Below are 18968 nucleotides of genomic sequence, written 5' to 3'. Positions count from 1 at the left end.
ATTTATAATATACAACGTGAACTGCTATGTACTATACATAATTAAAAACTTCTAATAGCCTTTGTAGAACCTCTTTGAAATGAAACTTTTTAATTTTTAATTAAAATCATTTTTCCGAGTATTTCCCTAAAATTGGTCAAGGAAAACATTTTGAAACCTTTGTATTTTATGTACTATTAAAACAAAATATAAACAAAACTTTGTTCTCCGTGAAAGTTTTAATACGTGTATTAAAGTAATCATGCGTTCGAAACTCTTAATTTTACTACTACCTAATAATAATAATGTAAAAGCAATCAAAAACGTTTTTTTATTTTATAATATTATCTTTTCATATTATATTCTAACTATAATATTTACCAAGACATAATTTATTTTCTATTGTTCAGAATTTATGCTTTTTGTCCAAAGAGCAAATTTATGTACGATAAACGCAATTATATTTTGGTATAATAGCAGTCATTAGTATAATATTAATAGTTATTATTACGGTGTTACTTTGCTATGTTATTTATTACTTACAAAATTAAATTTTATATAATCGATTAAACAATGTTATTATTGTGTAAGGGTACTCTTATATATAGTGCATTGTATGGCTAATTTTTTATTGTATTGAATTATACTTACGAAAAATAAAAACAAAGTTCTTTACGAAATTATAAAATTCCTAAGCCATGATTTCTTTTAAACGGTTTCCCCAAAGAGGTCGTTTGAAGCATCCGGTGTATACTATATACTTTGAATGGTTATTGGCGGTTGTTGTTTTTTTATTTCTATTCTTTGAACTTTTAAAGTGGATAAACTTTATCAAATACCGACTTCTAAAATTCAGTCGATATTTAAAAAATCGAAAGTCACGATTTTATTTCTAAATTAAGAGGGATAATATATACCTACGTTAAAATAAATTAGTGAAAATGTATTAAAAAGTGGTTGTTTAACAAAATATGATGAATGGAAATTTACATTAAATATAGAAGAGAAAAAACAAATAAGAATTCTCCACAACACATCAGTGAAAGAATAAAAATTAGCAATGAAAAGAATGAAAGTATATGAGCAAAAAATAAAACCGATATAATTTTCAAAAAAAAAAGCTCCAATTAAAAATTTGAACATATTATTAGTTATGTATTGACCATTTACTATATCGCCATAATAAAAAAAAATACGCGTCGTCTAGCTGCATTACCGTTCAAATATGACGTAAAATACGGACAACAATCAATCACATATAATTATATAAAATCATTAAAATCAAATATATTATACCTTTCGGCGGACCGTTTTCGGCGGCCGCTGCCGAAGCGCACAGCGGACAGCCCTCGTTGCGGAACATGCAGGCGTAACAACGTTCGTGTCCGCAAGAGTCGATGAGCTTTCTCTTCTTGCCCTTGTCGAAAGGCATGCCACAGCTGGGGCACGTCTCGTCGCCATCGCCTTCTTCCAACAGCTTCCGTATGGCGGCCAAATCTAAAAAAAAAAAAAACCAAACCGTTATTATACGATACTTTGCTGTGTAGGTATACATCATGAACATTAATAATATATTGATACGATTTAACGTTTAACAGATTATATACGGTGACGATTTCAATGAGATTTACGTTCGTCGTCGTAAAGCGTCTCCGCGAAAACTACCCTCAGGTTTAACAGCCGATTTTCTTTTTTAAACAGATATAATTTATTGTTTACTACTTTAGAAAGCGCGCGTTATCGAGGAACGAATAAACGGTTTTCACACCTCTACAACAAACCAGCAGAGCTGTGTGTAATATAAAACCACCTGATTATACATCACGACGGCGGCGTTATTGTAATATTTTCTATCGCGATGGTCGCGTATAATCTTTACGCGTGACTGTCCGAGTGCACCATATAATCAGTCACAGCAGGTGAAAACAACAACAACAACAATAACAAAAATACTGTAGAGGAGTTCATTCACGATTAAGGTGCAGGATGAAGTGATGGACGGACGGACGACTTTTGAACAACCTCTCGAATCCGGTTTTCATACGATATATAATATGCTTATACACTAACACCGGTTTTGGCCGAGTCGTGTGGGCGTACGAAAATCGTCGTCCCGTCCGACTGTCTAGCTCGACGATACCCATTTCTCTCCTCCCCTCCACAAAATCAAACAATTAATATTATCGCGAGCGCCACAACACGTTTTTCGCCTAAATCTGACAGTGTATTATCAGTGCAGTGCGAAATTAACGGTCGGCATTATATTTAAGTATAACGTTACCGCGTAAAAAGTCAGATTTCCATAATATATAATGTCGTGTTCCGGGCCTATGTTTAATATGCGGTTGATAACAAAATGACGGTAACACGAGTTACCTAAAAATTAAATATATATATTATATTCAATGTAAACGCATAAAATGCGATACATAATAGTATCAGAAACCCGGCTTTATTCGCCGGGCATTTCGCATTTTGGAGAACCGGACTACCACAACCACTCAATGACGGAGCCGCATGATGTATAAGGTTGCGTATATATACATATATACGTATACCTATATTGCAGCCGTAAGGACGCCGCCCCCTCTCTCCCGCCGACGTATGATCGTTCCCACAGTCGCAGACGGTTTCCCACGCGCCTTTACCGCGTATAATCCACAGCCCCGGGACGAACAACGGCTGCGTTTATCGGAAGTGGGTTTTTTTTATTATTATTATTCTCTTTGCCCTTTTTGTGAAATATAAAAAAATCAATCGCATGAAAAACGATTGCTTCAACACATAAACACTCCGAAAACTGAAATACTTTGGCCCTGCGACTTGCGCACTTGCCACTACCGGCGGAAGGGGGGGATGTACGAAGACGCGTATGCGTAAAAAAATGAATTGTATATACACGCGACTCTGCCTACTGACTGTATGAGTAACAGCGTGCGATGTGGGAGCGGTGACGTCGTCACATATGGTCTGTCTTCTTCTCGCGTACGGTCATAAATCGTTTTCGGGACATGCAGCAATAAAAAAAAAAAAACAGATCCGAAATTTCGAACTGCCCCAGAGGAGTTTGGGCAATTACTTAAAAAACATCAGCAGATATATAAACACATACACTAAACGTTACACGCTACAGTTACAGCCACAAACATATGTATATTAACATAATATAGACTTATAGATAGACATGCAGAAAAACAGACACGAATTATAATACAATAAAACATCGCAATGGATTTAAGGATCGATAGTCATATACGTGAAAATCGTTATAGACGGGCAAACGCCGTCACTGCAGGCATGCGCATATAAAATATAATGTTATACGAATTATAGTTACGCACATCAGCCGTCTTGTCGACATCAATTAAGCGTTACAGAGTAAAAAATTTGATAGGAATCATTTCTACGTTACTTACAGTATAAATAATACAAAACGACACGTGAGGTGCGTCACACAATATTATTTTTTCGTGTAGATATAACTGAGAAATAATGAATTTCGAAAAAGGGTATAGAATTACATATTTACGAGATTTTTATCTTTTATACCAAATGTATACCTAAAATTAATCTGATCAATAATATTTTAAAAGATACCTACCTATGTATTTTGAGTTTCAAAATATAATATGATAATATGTAAAACTGAAAATATACATTGTACAAAATTGCTTACGTTATTTTTTTTAAAAATATTTTAACGACCGTTAGAATTCATTAAATTGACGGCTCGTTACAAACAAGCATATTATGACAAAAAAAAAAAAAACACTCAAATCACTATATTATGGCGTCGGTATTTATAAATATTAAAATTGTAGAGAAACGAGTACATCTATACACGGCTTATTATATATTACCAAACGCTGAATTAATGAATATACATATAGTGTTTTATGGTGATCGTCTGTGTAATACGATGTGGCACGCGGTGTGACTGCGGAATGAACGATTTGACCGACGCGGCGGACGATCTCGTCTGGCTGTGACGAGAACAAGTTTCGCGCGTACATATACATATACGTTAATATAACATGCACGTGTAATGTATATACGTTTTCACCGTCGTGATATTACACAATATATGAATTTTCTCGTAGATCCCGGCGAACGCGAACGGACGAAATAAAAATCCCCATCGATCCGCGTTTCCGCCTAAATAATATATCTTATTATTTATAATGTAAGTTTTCGGATCGATCGAGACACACCGAAATAATAGGTACGTCGTAATACCCGTGTACTTACAGTACACCTTGTACGATACAATGTCGTCGATGATATATTATAGTAATATTATCTACTGTATTGCACGAAAACGCGGACGTAGCTATAACAACATGCGATCGATGCGAATAAAAAAAATAATATAAACTATATATATATATGTACATCGTTTACCCTGTGCAGCGGCGGCGAGCTATACCGCGGTCAAGGTTAAGGTTTTGGCGATAGCACACACATGCGATGTAGGCATTTTCGCCTCCAAAGTTGAACCCTAAAAAACACTCGGGCAAATAGGTGTATCGTACACCGTGTACGTATGTTATACAGAGATAGATTATAACACTGTAACCGAGATTCGCTTTTTTTAGAATTAAATCAAAAAATGAAACAACAAAATAATACAATATTTTTCATTGAATATTTGTAATATAATGTCATGTTTGATTGTTTTATAAGGGCATACTTCGATGATCATATTTACACGCATTTATTAGTTTTTAAGGTCGTGTACGTCCTAACCCCAGTAAGCGATCATTTTACCGCGGTACGTGTTAAACGTATAATATTATTTTACACCGTGTACCGACAACTTCGACGTACCGAGCACGCTGAGACTTAGACCGCTGACGGGCCTCGGATGGCCTCCCCTGCCGCCGCTCTTCAACGGGCGACGGGCTACTCCTCCGACGATTCCGCTCTTGGTTATCATATTAATATCGAACAGCGGTAACCTCCGTTATATACATACACACGCACTGTTCCGTTTTATTGTAAATATTTTAGCTGTCGTCGAGTAAAGGTGTACGATAATAACACAAATATACGCACAACGCGAAACGAAAAACCACCGATTGTCGGAAGACTAAGACTATATACGACTACGACTACGACGACCGCGACTCCGGCTGCGACTGCGGTGCGTTCATTGACGCGTACCCGACACGAATGGCTGAGCCGTAGCCGCCGTCAATAAAGTTCATTGAGAGAACCAGTGGGCCAGGACGACTTCCCACACGCGCGCGGCCGTACTCGTACTACACGACGCATACGACGATGACGACGACGACGACGCACGCACGCACATTCGACCCACTGCAGCAGTTAACGTACAATACGTTTACGTTACCATTAATAAATACTTTTTATTTATCTTACACCGCACACACATAATATTATAATATTACATACAAACACATTTTATCGTAAGACGTATAAATATAATATATTAACCGGTAAGTAACTATGAGTGTACATGTAAATTTAATTTTTTTAATGAGAACCGCTCGTAGCCACGGCCTCATATTAAATAAATCGAGAGCTAATAATTTATCATTTCATTGATGGTTATTTCTACGTTTATTATACGCGCGCGTTTTATGCATATTACATAATATATATATATATATATTATAATAATATCCGAGTCGGAGATGGGCGTGTCTGTACCTATATGTATATGTATACTACGATCATAACCCATTTCACGCTGCACACACACACACACACACACACACAAACTGTAAATTAATCACAAAGGTATATTTTTAATAAGCCTACGACGGGCGAGGTACAAAAAAATTGGTACAATCGAAGCTGTTTATTATATCGAGATTGTAAACACGACGCGCGAAGACCCAAATCGAGTGGCCCCAATTAACGGCGTCGGACGTTCAATCTAGCGTATATATACACGATACGTATATTATTATTAAATGAATAGATCGTATACTATTATAATAGTATATACACACTGCAAAGAAAGTGAGTCAGAGCTCGTATTAAAATATTTATAAATGATATGAAACGCCGGCACTAACCTAAATTATGTCAAACGACCCGACGACTTCGCTCGTCCGTATATCGACCAAATAACCGTCGTCGTCGGAATCCGACGACTTGACGATTTATTTGATTGACACATAATATTTATATGTGTACTGTGTATATGTATGTGTGTGTGTGTGTGTGTGTGTGTGTGTGTGTGTGTGTGTGTGTGTGTGTGTGTGTGCTCGCACATTATAAATAATATACGACGGCGAAAGACTTACAGCGTACGGTTTTATTTTTTTTTCAAACACCCCTAACGAGAGCTTTTTATGTTTTATATATATATTATACGTATATTTTAGGGCGCGTAATCAACACACACACACACAAATCAAGTTATCGAACGTGTAAAAAAACATAAACTGTCGACTCGCCGAGAAAATTTAAGCCAGTAGCGTTAAATGTATATACGTATTATACGTCATGTCCTATGCAGTATTGGAGTAAATATTATGGCACCGATATAACACAGTATTATATAGGTACTGTTTATACAACCAAATATCTCGTAATTCTGAGTGAATAAAAACCGAATGTTATAAAAAAAAAAATATGATACGTATATATAGTGTGCAATGGAACATTCAATATAATTTTATTTCTACCATCAATGTTTTATAATCTAACGGAAATGTATCTTTCTTTCAGACCAAACAAATATCCACAACATTACAAGTGTATAATGTACGTACATTTGAACATATACCTAAATATAATATATATAATAGCCAATATATGATCAATAGTATTTTTATAGGACCATATAATATGGTCAATAAAATAATTATTTACTGATTTTCAAAACATTTAATTTTATAACATTTGATTTTTATTATACATTCGGTATTATTTAATTGTAACACTCGTATACTAGAATCGCATAAATTATATTATTATTATTGTATTAAATTACACGCCGCAATCAAATCACCCAAATAGGTACCTACATAATATAGGTATTTATGTAAACAGCGTACCATGTCGTTGAAACGTATAACGTATTATTATACGACGATTCGAATAGGTACTAAAAACACGAGTGGATATTTCGATAAACGAGTTTATACGTTAAAAATGTATATTATATTGGTATACGTCATTATTATTTTAATCTTAATCTGTTGTCGTACCTACGTGTTTGCAGCTGCATCGAGACGTGGACGGAAATTAAGAACTTATAAGTACCGCAACTGCACGACTCAGAATGTTTTCGTGTGTATGTACCTATAGTTAGTAGGTACTTACCAGACGCGCCTATATAACAGCAGCAAGATTTTACAGTTTACAGGCCAGTGAAAAACGTATAAAAAATTGTTATCCCTCGTTAATGAAATTCAATTAGGGTCACACGGGGTCTAAATATATTAAATTATACAAATAAATACACACGTGTGTACAGGAATTAAGGGAACGTTACGTTTCATTACGATTTCAAAATCCGCACCGTAAGGTAAACAACTCTTTTTACACGGGTCTCGTTCATGTTAACTAGATAATATATAATATAATATTACCTATACTCTCGGAATTTCGGTTTATGAAAAATATTGTTGATATAGAAAAAAAAATGTTTTTTTTTCCGCAGGAACGATGCGATTGTGACAGTAATAAGATTAATAATAATAACAATAACAATAACAATAACAACATATAGACGATATTATTATATATTATGGTAACGGTGTTGCACCCTAATACGCACGGGGTCGGACATAAATTACAGTTAAGAAGGTATTTAGTTAGCTAAACTACGATAGTTATGAAAGTTACACGATAATTATAATCATTATTGAGAATAATATCTAAGTAATTAATAATTATACCTACTACCTATAGAATAGATATTATAATTTATAGAGCATTAAGTTAAATAATTCAACTATATTGACGTTCAAATTTATACTCAGAATTAAGATGCATTAAGATTTTTTATAAGATTTTTAACAATAATTTATAGTAAAATAAGTTTGTTGAAATAAAAAATTCAGTATATCACTACAGGAGACTTACTTAAGTATCTAAAAGTATGACGGTCTTTAAAAATTCCACTGAATTTAAACAAGTGCATTATTATTAAACAATAAAAGGGGCGTGTGCGCATGCTTGGTAAATCACCCTGTTTAGTGTATATATACGAGTATATAAAAAAGAGAAATCGGTTGAAAGTCGTCGTACCCTTTATCGTTGAACTGCGAAAACTTTTAAAAGTCATTCAAAGGTTTTTTATTCGATTAAACGCAGTAAAAAGAAATAGTAAGCAGTCAATATAATGTATATTTTTATTTTTACTGCACGTTATTCTTTATTCCGAGATAATGCAGGTAAGCGGTATATAAGCACTCAAAAAATATCGATGAAAATCCAATTTCAATCGTCCTCGATTTATTATTATTATTATTATTATTATTATTATACACAGCAGTCACATATAAAATACGGAAATGTACAATGTATGCACACTTTCGTTTCACGATGACACATAAATTTGACGTAAAATAACCATAACCGTTTCAAACACGTTGTCGCTCGGCGCGTGTTTCTACGGTAAATTTTTCCACTTTCGAAAGAACGAAAACTAGCACCGCGTAAATTATTGCTGGACAACCCGGCGGCCGCTGCGTCTAAACCACAGTGACTTTTCATAAGCATCGGCGGCGAGGAATAAATATAAATTGCAATAATGAAAAAACTTTAAGCTCGTAAAACTCCTGCGTCAGATCACGCCGTTGACTAAAATAATAAATAAGAACCCCGGTGGGCGGGCGCAGTGAAATAGTACGGTTTAGCGACAATTCGAGCGGGATATAATTTTTAATAAACCGTTTTTCGGGTCGACCGGTAAAAATGTACGACTATAGTGTATAAATTACGAATATTACATAATATTTACGTTTGTAACGCGATTTTATTTACCTATTTAAACATAGGTACCAACATTTTCGGAAACGTTCTCTATATACCTACCGATGTAGCGGTTGTCAACCTAGTGGAAGTAGCGATTCCTTTATTGAAGGTATACCTACGTAGTATTTATACATTTACTAACCTACCCGCCATTGCGAAAAAATCGAATATCGATCTAATTTAAGAATGTCGTCTTTTTAGCACAGTTGACTTTTTTTACCCTCGAATTATCATATAGGGCATTTAAACTTGATTTACATAAGGCTCGCTATTTGAGCATGGATTTTTTCACCGATTCATGCAAAACGGGAATAGTTTTTTAAAGGATAAAATAACAAGTCAATCGTTTTCTTCGCTCGATTATTCCGAGCACGTATAAAATAATATGCATGATATCTATGTATTATAAACATAATAATTTTTCAATAAAACTATATCGCTTATTAAGAAGTATATTATTTATTTAATTTATTCCAATTATCGATATAGGTACTGCATGTCCTTATTTCATTGCAGAATAGTCGTGGAAAAAACGAGCTGTTACGACATTTGAAACGTTTAAGCCTATAACGAATAATGCGCATGTACACAGTATATTTACGATATAAATAATAATACGACGATAAACGACAAGTGTACTGGAATTAAAAAGGCTAACGAACACCTGACTGCATAATATAGCGCGCGTTTAAATTGGTCATTGGAATAGCGCTCACACGAGAGTATAAAAAAAAAAAAACCATTCAGTTGACTAGTTTATGACAGTTTCGGATTTAAAAAGGTCGGTAATCACCGCGATGTATGTGTTTTACTGTAAAGTTTACACACGCCGAATGTGTATACAGCGTATCGTTCGAAAGTCGTCACGCGGAGATAGTATGATAAAACGCTCGCTCCGATGATTTTTTCACGTGGCGGAATTTTATGAATTTCGCGTAGAAATCATTTAATCATGTACACGATAACACGATATTTACTGTAATATATTATTATTATTATAAACAGTATAACGTTATAATGGCGCCACAATTACGACAAGCTGTGACGTGGAAAGGTATATAATAGGTATACTTACGTTGAGACGCGCGACCGTTGCTCCGATTTCGTATCGTCCGCGTGTATATAATAAAAATAATAATATAATATTAATTATTACCGGACGAATAAAAACGGTTATCGCTGGAAAACCGACGCGACCGGATAATAAAACGGCACGCCCGTTAAATACGTATATATTATATACATACATTATAAACTACTATCACGAGCGGGCAGTAAAAAATTGAAATTTACACAATACACAATAATTCATTAACACGATGGGACGATACGTTGTCGTATACGACACCAGCAGTGATAACATTATAACATATAATTTCGAGATAAAAGCGTGTGGAGTAAGACGTACCCATCGGTGTTTGGTATAGAGATATCGAGGCGGACGATTTACCTATTATCTAAATTGAAATCGTCATAAAACGAGAAACACAGTACGCGTAGTAAATAAGATTATATTATTATTGCCGTGAATGTATAAAATAGTCTTGATTATTCGGAAACGTATTAGGGGCAGGTATTCGACGATGAAATCAAAATTTGAAAACCATTATTTTGGGCGATACTCGTGGCGTTAAAAATAATATAATATAGTCAACACTGCTGCACCGTCGAAACAAACAGCACTTGAACCGAATCCAAAATGTACATTATGAATATAATATAATATAATATAACAGTTATTGCGTGACGATAAAATCGAATTGTATTTACATATTCGTTAAACGAAATCCGAACATTTAAAAAATCCTAAGCTCGCTCACCGCCCTTTTCGACAACTCACTGCAGTGCAGTCGTTGCAATTGTGCTGGCGGCAGTCGATTAGATTGAAAATGAATAACCGTCGATTGTGAAACGTCATCGTCAAACGAATGTGTATCGTATATCTTTATTTTATTAAAATAAAAAAGGATGTCGAAATCTAGATAAATTATTTGGCCGAAGGTTCTGCTAAAAACTAGTTGGACGCCAGTAAAATGAGGAGTACCTACAACAATGGAAACCTGCAATATGGTTTAGGTATTTATTATTTTTTAGTTAAACCGAACTCATACATACATAACGTTATTAGTTATTAATATTATATTATTGTCTGAACATTGTAAGGATAATATCTATAAATACTGATAACCAACCCCGCGAACACGGTCAATTTAAAAAACCAATCGGAATCCAACTTAGGTCGTAAGTACCTTTTTATTCAGTTTATATTATTAATATTATATTGTATACGCGAAGCGAAATCGATTTGACCTAACCTAACCATCGGGGCAAGTGTACATTACAATATATTATTATATGTGTGAAAAGGTTACCCATAGTTTCCGGTTTTATTGTACTTAGTATTTTACGAGTACCTTCCTATATGTATGTATAATATATACGTTTAATAATAATTTAAACTAAAACACTGCGACAAAAACACGTCAACTCGACATAATATTATATTGTGTGGAAAAATAATTGGAGAGCGGTTGCGCGTGTACCGGGCGTTTTATGAGGATCTGGTTGTAGGTATATACCAAATATATCATATACTGTAAAAAAATTCAAAGCAATAACGTCAGATTGTCTTGTTATACATCGACTGCAGAATATAAACACTCAACAATTGGGATGATTAGAATGTTGGAAATGTAACACATTTTTCATACCAAAAGTATTAAAATTTATATAGATACTTACTCGTTTACCTATATCTAATATACGATAATTATATAATTATTACTAATTTTAATCATAATTAATTTAGATATGACTTTTTGTTAGAAAACTTAAAAAAAATATATGTTAACTTCTTTTAAACACATGTTTGTATCAAATGATTCAAAGAATTGAATATCCATCGATAACACAAAAAAAAAAAATTTGCAATATCAAACGTTCGAATCCAATCTTGTCACTGTAAATACCAATAATGAGTTTCAGTTTTAATACAATTTCTACACACAAAATATACTTAGGGTAATGTAAGTATAACTACAACAACATGCTCGTACATATAACTTACTCGTAGTTAGGTAATTATCGAAAAACAAACTCTGGTATTCTCTTCACGGACTGGTACGTTTAACTCGAGAGGTAATAATATAATTTATAGTCAAGTCCCAACCCAACAACCCCTCAAACACACGACGGGGGGCTACTTTGAATAACCACATTCTTGGCGGGACCATCATAGAGGGAAACTGCGAAGACGCGCGATCTTCGAAGTACAATATTAATGATCGTTGAGGGCGAACACGACCGGTCGACTGAGTATAAAAAATTACATTACGCATACGCAATGGGTGTAACCGCCTTCTCTTTATTACACGGTCGATGAGAGCGTATCGTCTGCACAAACGGCAGTGGCGCAACAGTAAGTAAATAATTACATGTATCGTTCGGTCATCGGACCGTTTAATAATTATACACGATAACAAGGACTAAACAGCGTTGTGTCAAAGTAAAATGCCTAAAAGGGATTCGAAACGGATCGTTTGTAAAGAGTTTTGTATACATGCAAAATATGTATGCTAAACACAATGCTAAATATACGTAGTAATTACAGACTTTTCTTTCATTTATTTATCTGAAAAAGCGTAATTCATTGTTGAATATAGTTGTAAATTGTAAATATCAAAAAAAAAAATATTGACAAGCACAACTCCAAATCTGATAAAATGTTAAATATGTGATCTAAATTGAAAAATTAAGATAATAAAAGTAATCAAAACCCGTTTTCAAAATCGCATAATTAGTGCGATTAATTGAAATAAAATTGTTTTTTTTAGCATGAAAAACAGTCAGCCGTTTCGAAACTCCAAAGACCGTAAAATATATTACCATATTATAAACCCTACAAAACGTTTGTGTTTTTTCATGAATATGTGCATTCGAGCAGGAGGCATACGTTTAATATTTAGTGACTCGACTACCGGGGGTTCCGTGTACGACTTGGGTTAGCACCAGCCTGGTCCTATCGGTTTGATTTTAAATAAAACATAATATTATGATTTAATCTCTACTGATCTCGGACAACTGTGGTTTTAATTTAAATTATTTGTTGACTTATATGTTTGGACCCCCACCGATAAAATAATACACCTAGTTGTGGCACTGCAGGTTTAATGTAGACGGTATAAATTATAATAACCATTGTCATTGTCTGCTGGGTTTATAAATTATTATAATATTAACAAAATGTTTCGAACGTTTTGTCGACAAAAAAAGTTTGAAAAGTCGGAAACGTAGGTATACAATAATAATATAATTGGTTCGTGAATTCCCACAGTCACCAAAAAAGCTTATAGTCAGGTCAAGCAAGCGGAAAAGTTCTTCACACAATTTTATTCTGTTATTATAAGTTATTAATTTATTATACTACATATTATATACATATATACGTTTAGCCCGTGTTAACGACGAAATCTACGTGTTACAGGCATACAATTGTAGCGGAATTGGAGGAAAACGATAATATTATTGCGTCAACGGTTTCTGTGCGAGGAGATGATCACATGCAAAGCCGATAAAATGTTTTGGAGGATTAGCGACGGCGAAGACGATTTGCTAAAAATTCTCTAACATGTGACGATCGGATTTGAATGAATATTCAGCGCACCTCCCCATTCATAAAACGAAACAACAACAAAAATAAATAAATAAAAACACTTTTTCGCACATTTAAACCGATCAAGAAATTATGATGATAAATTATATTGTCACCGTCATCATAACGTCTCCGTTGGACCGTTTCGCGTAACCTACCCCGTACGATGGTTATTACTATTATTACTCATACGTTATTACGACGTAACGTATAATAATAATTATGACCAGCCGGATGAAATGTCAGTATACTGTTGTTGGGCATACAGCATATTTATTATATTATATTATAGCTCTCTAGTACTGTGTTTATTGTTATTATTATTATTGTTACGACGACCATAGATGAGAATTTTTGTCCCGAGCCACTAATGTAAAACTAACGACATCGAGTTGCAGTCGGCTCTGCAGACGCGCATCGAAATAACAATGGCCGATATATTTAATATTTATGCTCGCACTGCACTAGCTCGTTGCCGCCACTGCAGTGGGCAGAATGCGCGCCGAGCAGACACTTATTATTACTATTATTATAATAAATAAATAATTGTAAATTATAAGAATTCAACTTTGGTCATGTTTCTCTCTATCTGTAGGCTTAAATATCATATAATATTAATAATATTACTTATTGCGCGTCTCGTTCATTATTCAGACAGACGCGGAGGGGACACATTATTATGACCACTATAACTACCACCATATATCGAGGAACGATAAATCGCGCCGAACCAGTGACTACATTATTATATAAAATACAGGTAATGTACATACTATACAGGTACCTCCTACACGATTTATGCGCAATATATATTCATAAGTTATAATAACGATTCTCGGCAGAACGCAACAGCAATGGCGCTCTCTCTCACTCTTTTTTTTTTAGGGGTGTTAATCGGGAGTGACCTAGAAACAAAACGTCGAAAACTTCCACTTTTTAATCTATACATTATGATATATTATAATGAAATGTTGTTCGTTATGGTCAACTCAAAACTTGTAAAAGAATGAACCGATTCGGAAAATAAACAGAAAAAAAATCAAAATGAAACCGAAAGTGCATTTTTTAATGAAATAAAATTTTCATTTTAACTCGTATAGCGATTGAGGGTCAACTATGAAACATAGAAATTCTTTATAGGCAATAGAACGTTTACTATAGTAAAATATTATATTAGATATCTATGTTGTTTAGTTTGTTTGCAGGATGTGCCAATCTTTGGAACTGCAGCCAGCAGGATTTGAAAAATAATTTTTGCATTTCATAGACGAATTTTTGAGAAAAGGTTAAACGCTATATTTAACATCAAACTTCAAATCTTAAGAGCCAAGCAAAAAGAAAATTTTCAGTAACAACGCTCAACGAAAACAAAGTAATAGCGCGAGCGGGCATTGTAACGTGACGGATCGGAGGCCGACAATTTCCACAATTTCAGTTAGCGATGAAATAAGCTTTAAAAAGTTTATAAGAGGTTTAAGGGACTACGGGATTTTGAGGTGGCATTTTTGACAAGGCAAAAAAGTGCGAGGGGATAGCTATAGGTCACCTTTGTACCACTACCCCTCAATTTTTAGGGATATCATCCATGACCGCCTTTTGCCACTTACAGTATAAATCGAGTTTTGTGTGCAACCGAATAACCCTAAAGTCGGTAACATATTTTCATTTCTAGGTATGTAATTATGATAATATCGTTTGAAATTTACACATCGTACGTACGCCCGTACTACCGTACGAAGCGTGTGTACAGCACGCATCTCGCTCAAAACTGAACCAAATACAATTAGTGCGCTTAAACAAAATATATTTATTTAAGTATCCACGGCACTCGTGTACACAGTTGTCTCGTAAATGTGTCTGTACACCATTTAAATGATAATAATATAGGTACGTAAATATATAATAATATACACATATAACATTGCCACTGATATAAGTTCGTCTCATATTTAACGAGTAGAGAGATTCAAAATATCATGGCATTCTGGTTATAGGATATCATATTATCCAAACAACTACCACCACAACGGCAGCCTTGACGTATGTGTATTGTGTACACGTGCATAAGATACGAGTATTATACGAAAGCATCGCTATACGTAAACAGCAAGATAAAGATTGAATTTTAAAATCTTTATAAAAAAAAAATAAATAAATAAAACGACGTTAGTCCGTGACGAATTCGTAATACACTGGTGATATGCATGTAAACAACGAGTCGAGGTCTGCTTATCGAATTTAATATGTGTGTGAGTTTGAGTGCGTGCGCGCGTCAGGTATACTGTACCTTAGATTAGGGGTGGCTATAAGCATTTACGGATAACGTGGTAAAATTGTGTAATAATCGATCAAAAAAATGTTTTCAAGTGCCAGTTATATGCTGCTAGATTACCTACTTGATATTTTTTTCTCGACGTGATCGGGGTCTTAAAAAAATTCAGCAATATTTTTAAAATCAGTTAAAAACATAATAGCATTAACTTCACTACATCAACGTTTTATTCCTCTATTTTAAAGTTATTATCACATTTGCTGTGGAAAACTCAAAAATAAACTTTCTCAACTGTATATATTGACGCATATACTGAATGTATATTGTATACTAGGTACCTTTACACGGAACGAGTAACATCTCAAGTGAGTTTCTAACTGTGAACACTCTATTATAGTCAGTAACTTCATTATCTACTAATAAATAATTAATAACTTTGTTTTTTCATCGATATAAAATTTAACATTGAAATAAATATATTTTTACGTGCCGTTAAAATTTGGTCAACGTACCATAAAGGTTCATCACCTGAGATTTAATAAACATAAATAACACACGAATGAATTCATCGTGCTGCAGGGTATATGCTTTGAAACGTTTTTGTCGACACTGTTTTTTATATAAAACATATAAAAAAAAAAGTACAACCGAAATCGAAAAACGCGTGGAACACCGGATTTTACCACGGAACTGCAATGCTAGCCATATAGTGTATACACTATACAGTATACATCAGGCACCAGGGTACAAGTATACAGCAGATTTTCAAGCATATATATTACTATGTACTCCGGTCGCTCACGTCAGAAATTTATCGCGTGTTTACGGGATTATTTTTTTTTCTCGTCGTCGCAGATTACCAATGGTTAAACACACTGGTCCGTATATGGTGGTCTCCGGCGGGCGGACAGTCAATATAACAACGTCTATTCGTGAGAATGAACTCGCGTGTGTATACCGCGCATACCAAGTACCACAATAATATATAGTATTGCGTAGTACAACACAACATTAGCTTACCTGCGATTTCTATACGTAGGTAATAGGTATATATATATATAGCTGCTTATAACCATGCAAGACGGCGATCATTTCATCCTGCGACCTGCGAGGCGGTGGGAAGGACCAGATTTTGCAGGTCTTCGAGTAAGGAGGGAAGGAGGTAGAGTAACAGATGGAAGGAATACGTGATAGACGGAAAAACTATATTTATATAAAAACATAAACGATATATACCTTGGCTTATAACGGACATGTAAGTAGTTACATACGGCGTGTGGAGGTGGAAGATAAGGTTGAGAGGGCACATGTGACCCATACAAGGGCAGTATAGGACGAACACGAATCACTATAGGTAATGGTATACGCATTTATGATATAAACGTCATCAGTAGGGTAATAACATTATAACATACATAATATATCCAAAAAAATTTTTTTAATGATATCTTTTCTGCGTGTTTCCTCTGGCCAATCCGTTAAGCGTTCATGTCCGGCTACCGTCAAACTTTACGAAAGTACCTTTTAATAATAGGTTAGGTTAAGTTAGGTAAGGCTTATATCATTCTATATATATATAGTGCAGACGACGACTGCATCAACAGAATAAAAACAGGAATAAAAATAGTTTACGACCGACCGCCGCGAACAGTTTTTGAATAATACCAAAAGAAATATAGTATAGTTCGAATATATTTAAAAATATACATATATTATTGACGCATAAAAATATTGTAACTTTTTAAAAACTCATTAGATTTATTTTCGAACATTTTACACGATTTCACTCTCACTTTTTAATCCGTGGAACAACCGAGAAGTGTGATAATAATAATAATACGAGTACATTTAGTATAAGATAAGTTGAAACGCGTATTGAAACATACGAACTCGGCCACCGTTTATTATCGGACCACATATCGTATTACCATATTGTGCCGCACAAGTCTATCCCGCAATAATAATCTATATCATTTTTGAAACGAACTCGTAATTGTGGTGATTCAGCCTCACCGCGATGGAAAAAAAATGGACGCAACAATGGTTACGATATTATTACTATCAAGTAGGCACTCTACGAATAGTTTATCGTTCTGTATAATGTATATTACATACCAAAGCACAACGACGAAATTTTTAAACGCCCAACTGTTGAAAAACACAAATTATCGAGCAGGCAGTATAGTATTACTATTACATATACGTGTAAGTATTTTAATAGGTACCACGTGTAAGAATAACATTACATAATATGGCACTTGTAGTATATTGTCGATCTCTTTGAATAAATCATTATACGAAGCATTCAATAATTTTATTAAGTGCTATATTCTAATGCATAATATAATATACGTTTGTAAATAATATAATATATCAATTGACGGTCGTTATATATTATTTCTAAACGTTCGAACACCGATTGTGTGGCGTCGAGGAAAGAAAAATATTGAACACGCCTAATTAATTACGACACGATTAATAACGAGAAGTATTAAACAGTTTAAAGGAGTAAGTAAAAAAAATAAATAACACAGGTGATTAGCCAAATTGTATTATATTATTTCACTTCCATAGTTCATTCATAGTTTATCGGCGCGATAATACGTGAGTATAATTATAGCTACACGCCAGTCCTGTGTGCTAATTAATATAATATCGTAACGTTGCGAAACCGACAAAAATGCAATAATATATGTAACGAAATAAAACCACGTGTAAGGAAATAAAATAACCGTTTTTGCCGTACAGTGTAAAACGGTCATTTCGGAACAGAAAAAAAAACACAACTGGACAAACGTTTGTTTTTGCAAGCAAATAACCGTCGACCACAGCGCTTTTTCCGACATATATATGAAATATAATAAAATATACAACTATATAGGTCGTCTGAAGTTACAAAATCGGTTGGTATATATACAGTGCGATGCATTTAATAGTTAACATTAGTTTTTTTTTGCTCTTCATATAACTTTAAGAGTAAACAATATTATGAGTAAAAAAAAAATTTAATTTCTTTCTATTATTCACCGTTATCATTTTAAAAGTTTGTTTTTCTTATTTTTAATAACAACATAATATACATTATTAATAAAAATCAAATGAACAAAA

The 18968-nt window shown here is 34.0% G+C and overlaps 1 protein-coding gene across 4 annotated transcripts in view; it reads right to left on the bottom strand.

Moving 5' to 3' along the window:
• The window catches only part of LOC114132258 (protein TANC2), a 178723-nt gene that overhangs the window by 11318 nt on the left and 148437 nt on the right, over positions 1-18968 (bottom strand). For 3 of the 4 annotated variants that reach the window (XM_050198952.1, XM_050198950.1, XM_050198951.1), the window contains exon 3: positions 1276-1476. In XM_050198952.1, the coding sequence (XP_050054909.1) occupies positions 1276-1476 (201 nt within the window). Of the gene's footprint in view, positions 1-1275; positions 1477-4806; positions 5168-18968 lie in introns of those variants that run through there. The other variant, XM_027997665.2, reaches the window with a different exon arrangement.

This window comes from Aphis gossypii, chromosome 2, assembly GCF_020184175.1.
Source record: "Aphis gossypii isolate Hap1 chromosome 2, ASM2018417v2, whole genome shotgun sequence".
Lineage (NCBI taxonomy): Eukaryota > Metazoa > Arthropoda > Insecta > Hemiptera > Aphididae > Aphis > Aphis gossypii.
The sequence above is the reverse complement of the archived record's forward strand: the minus strand, read 5'-3'. Positions and strand labels throughout refer to the sequence as shown.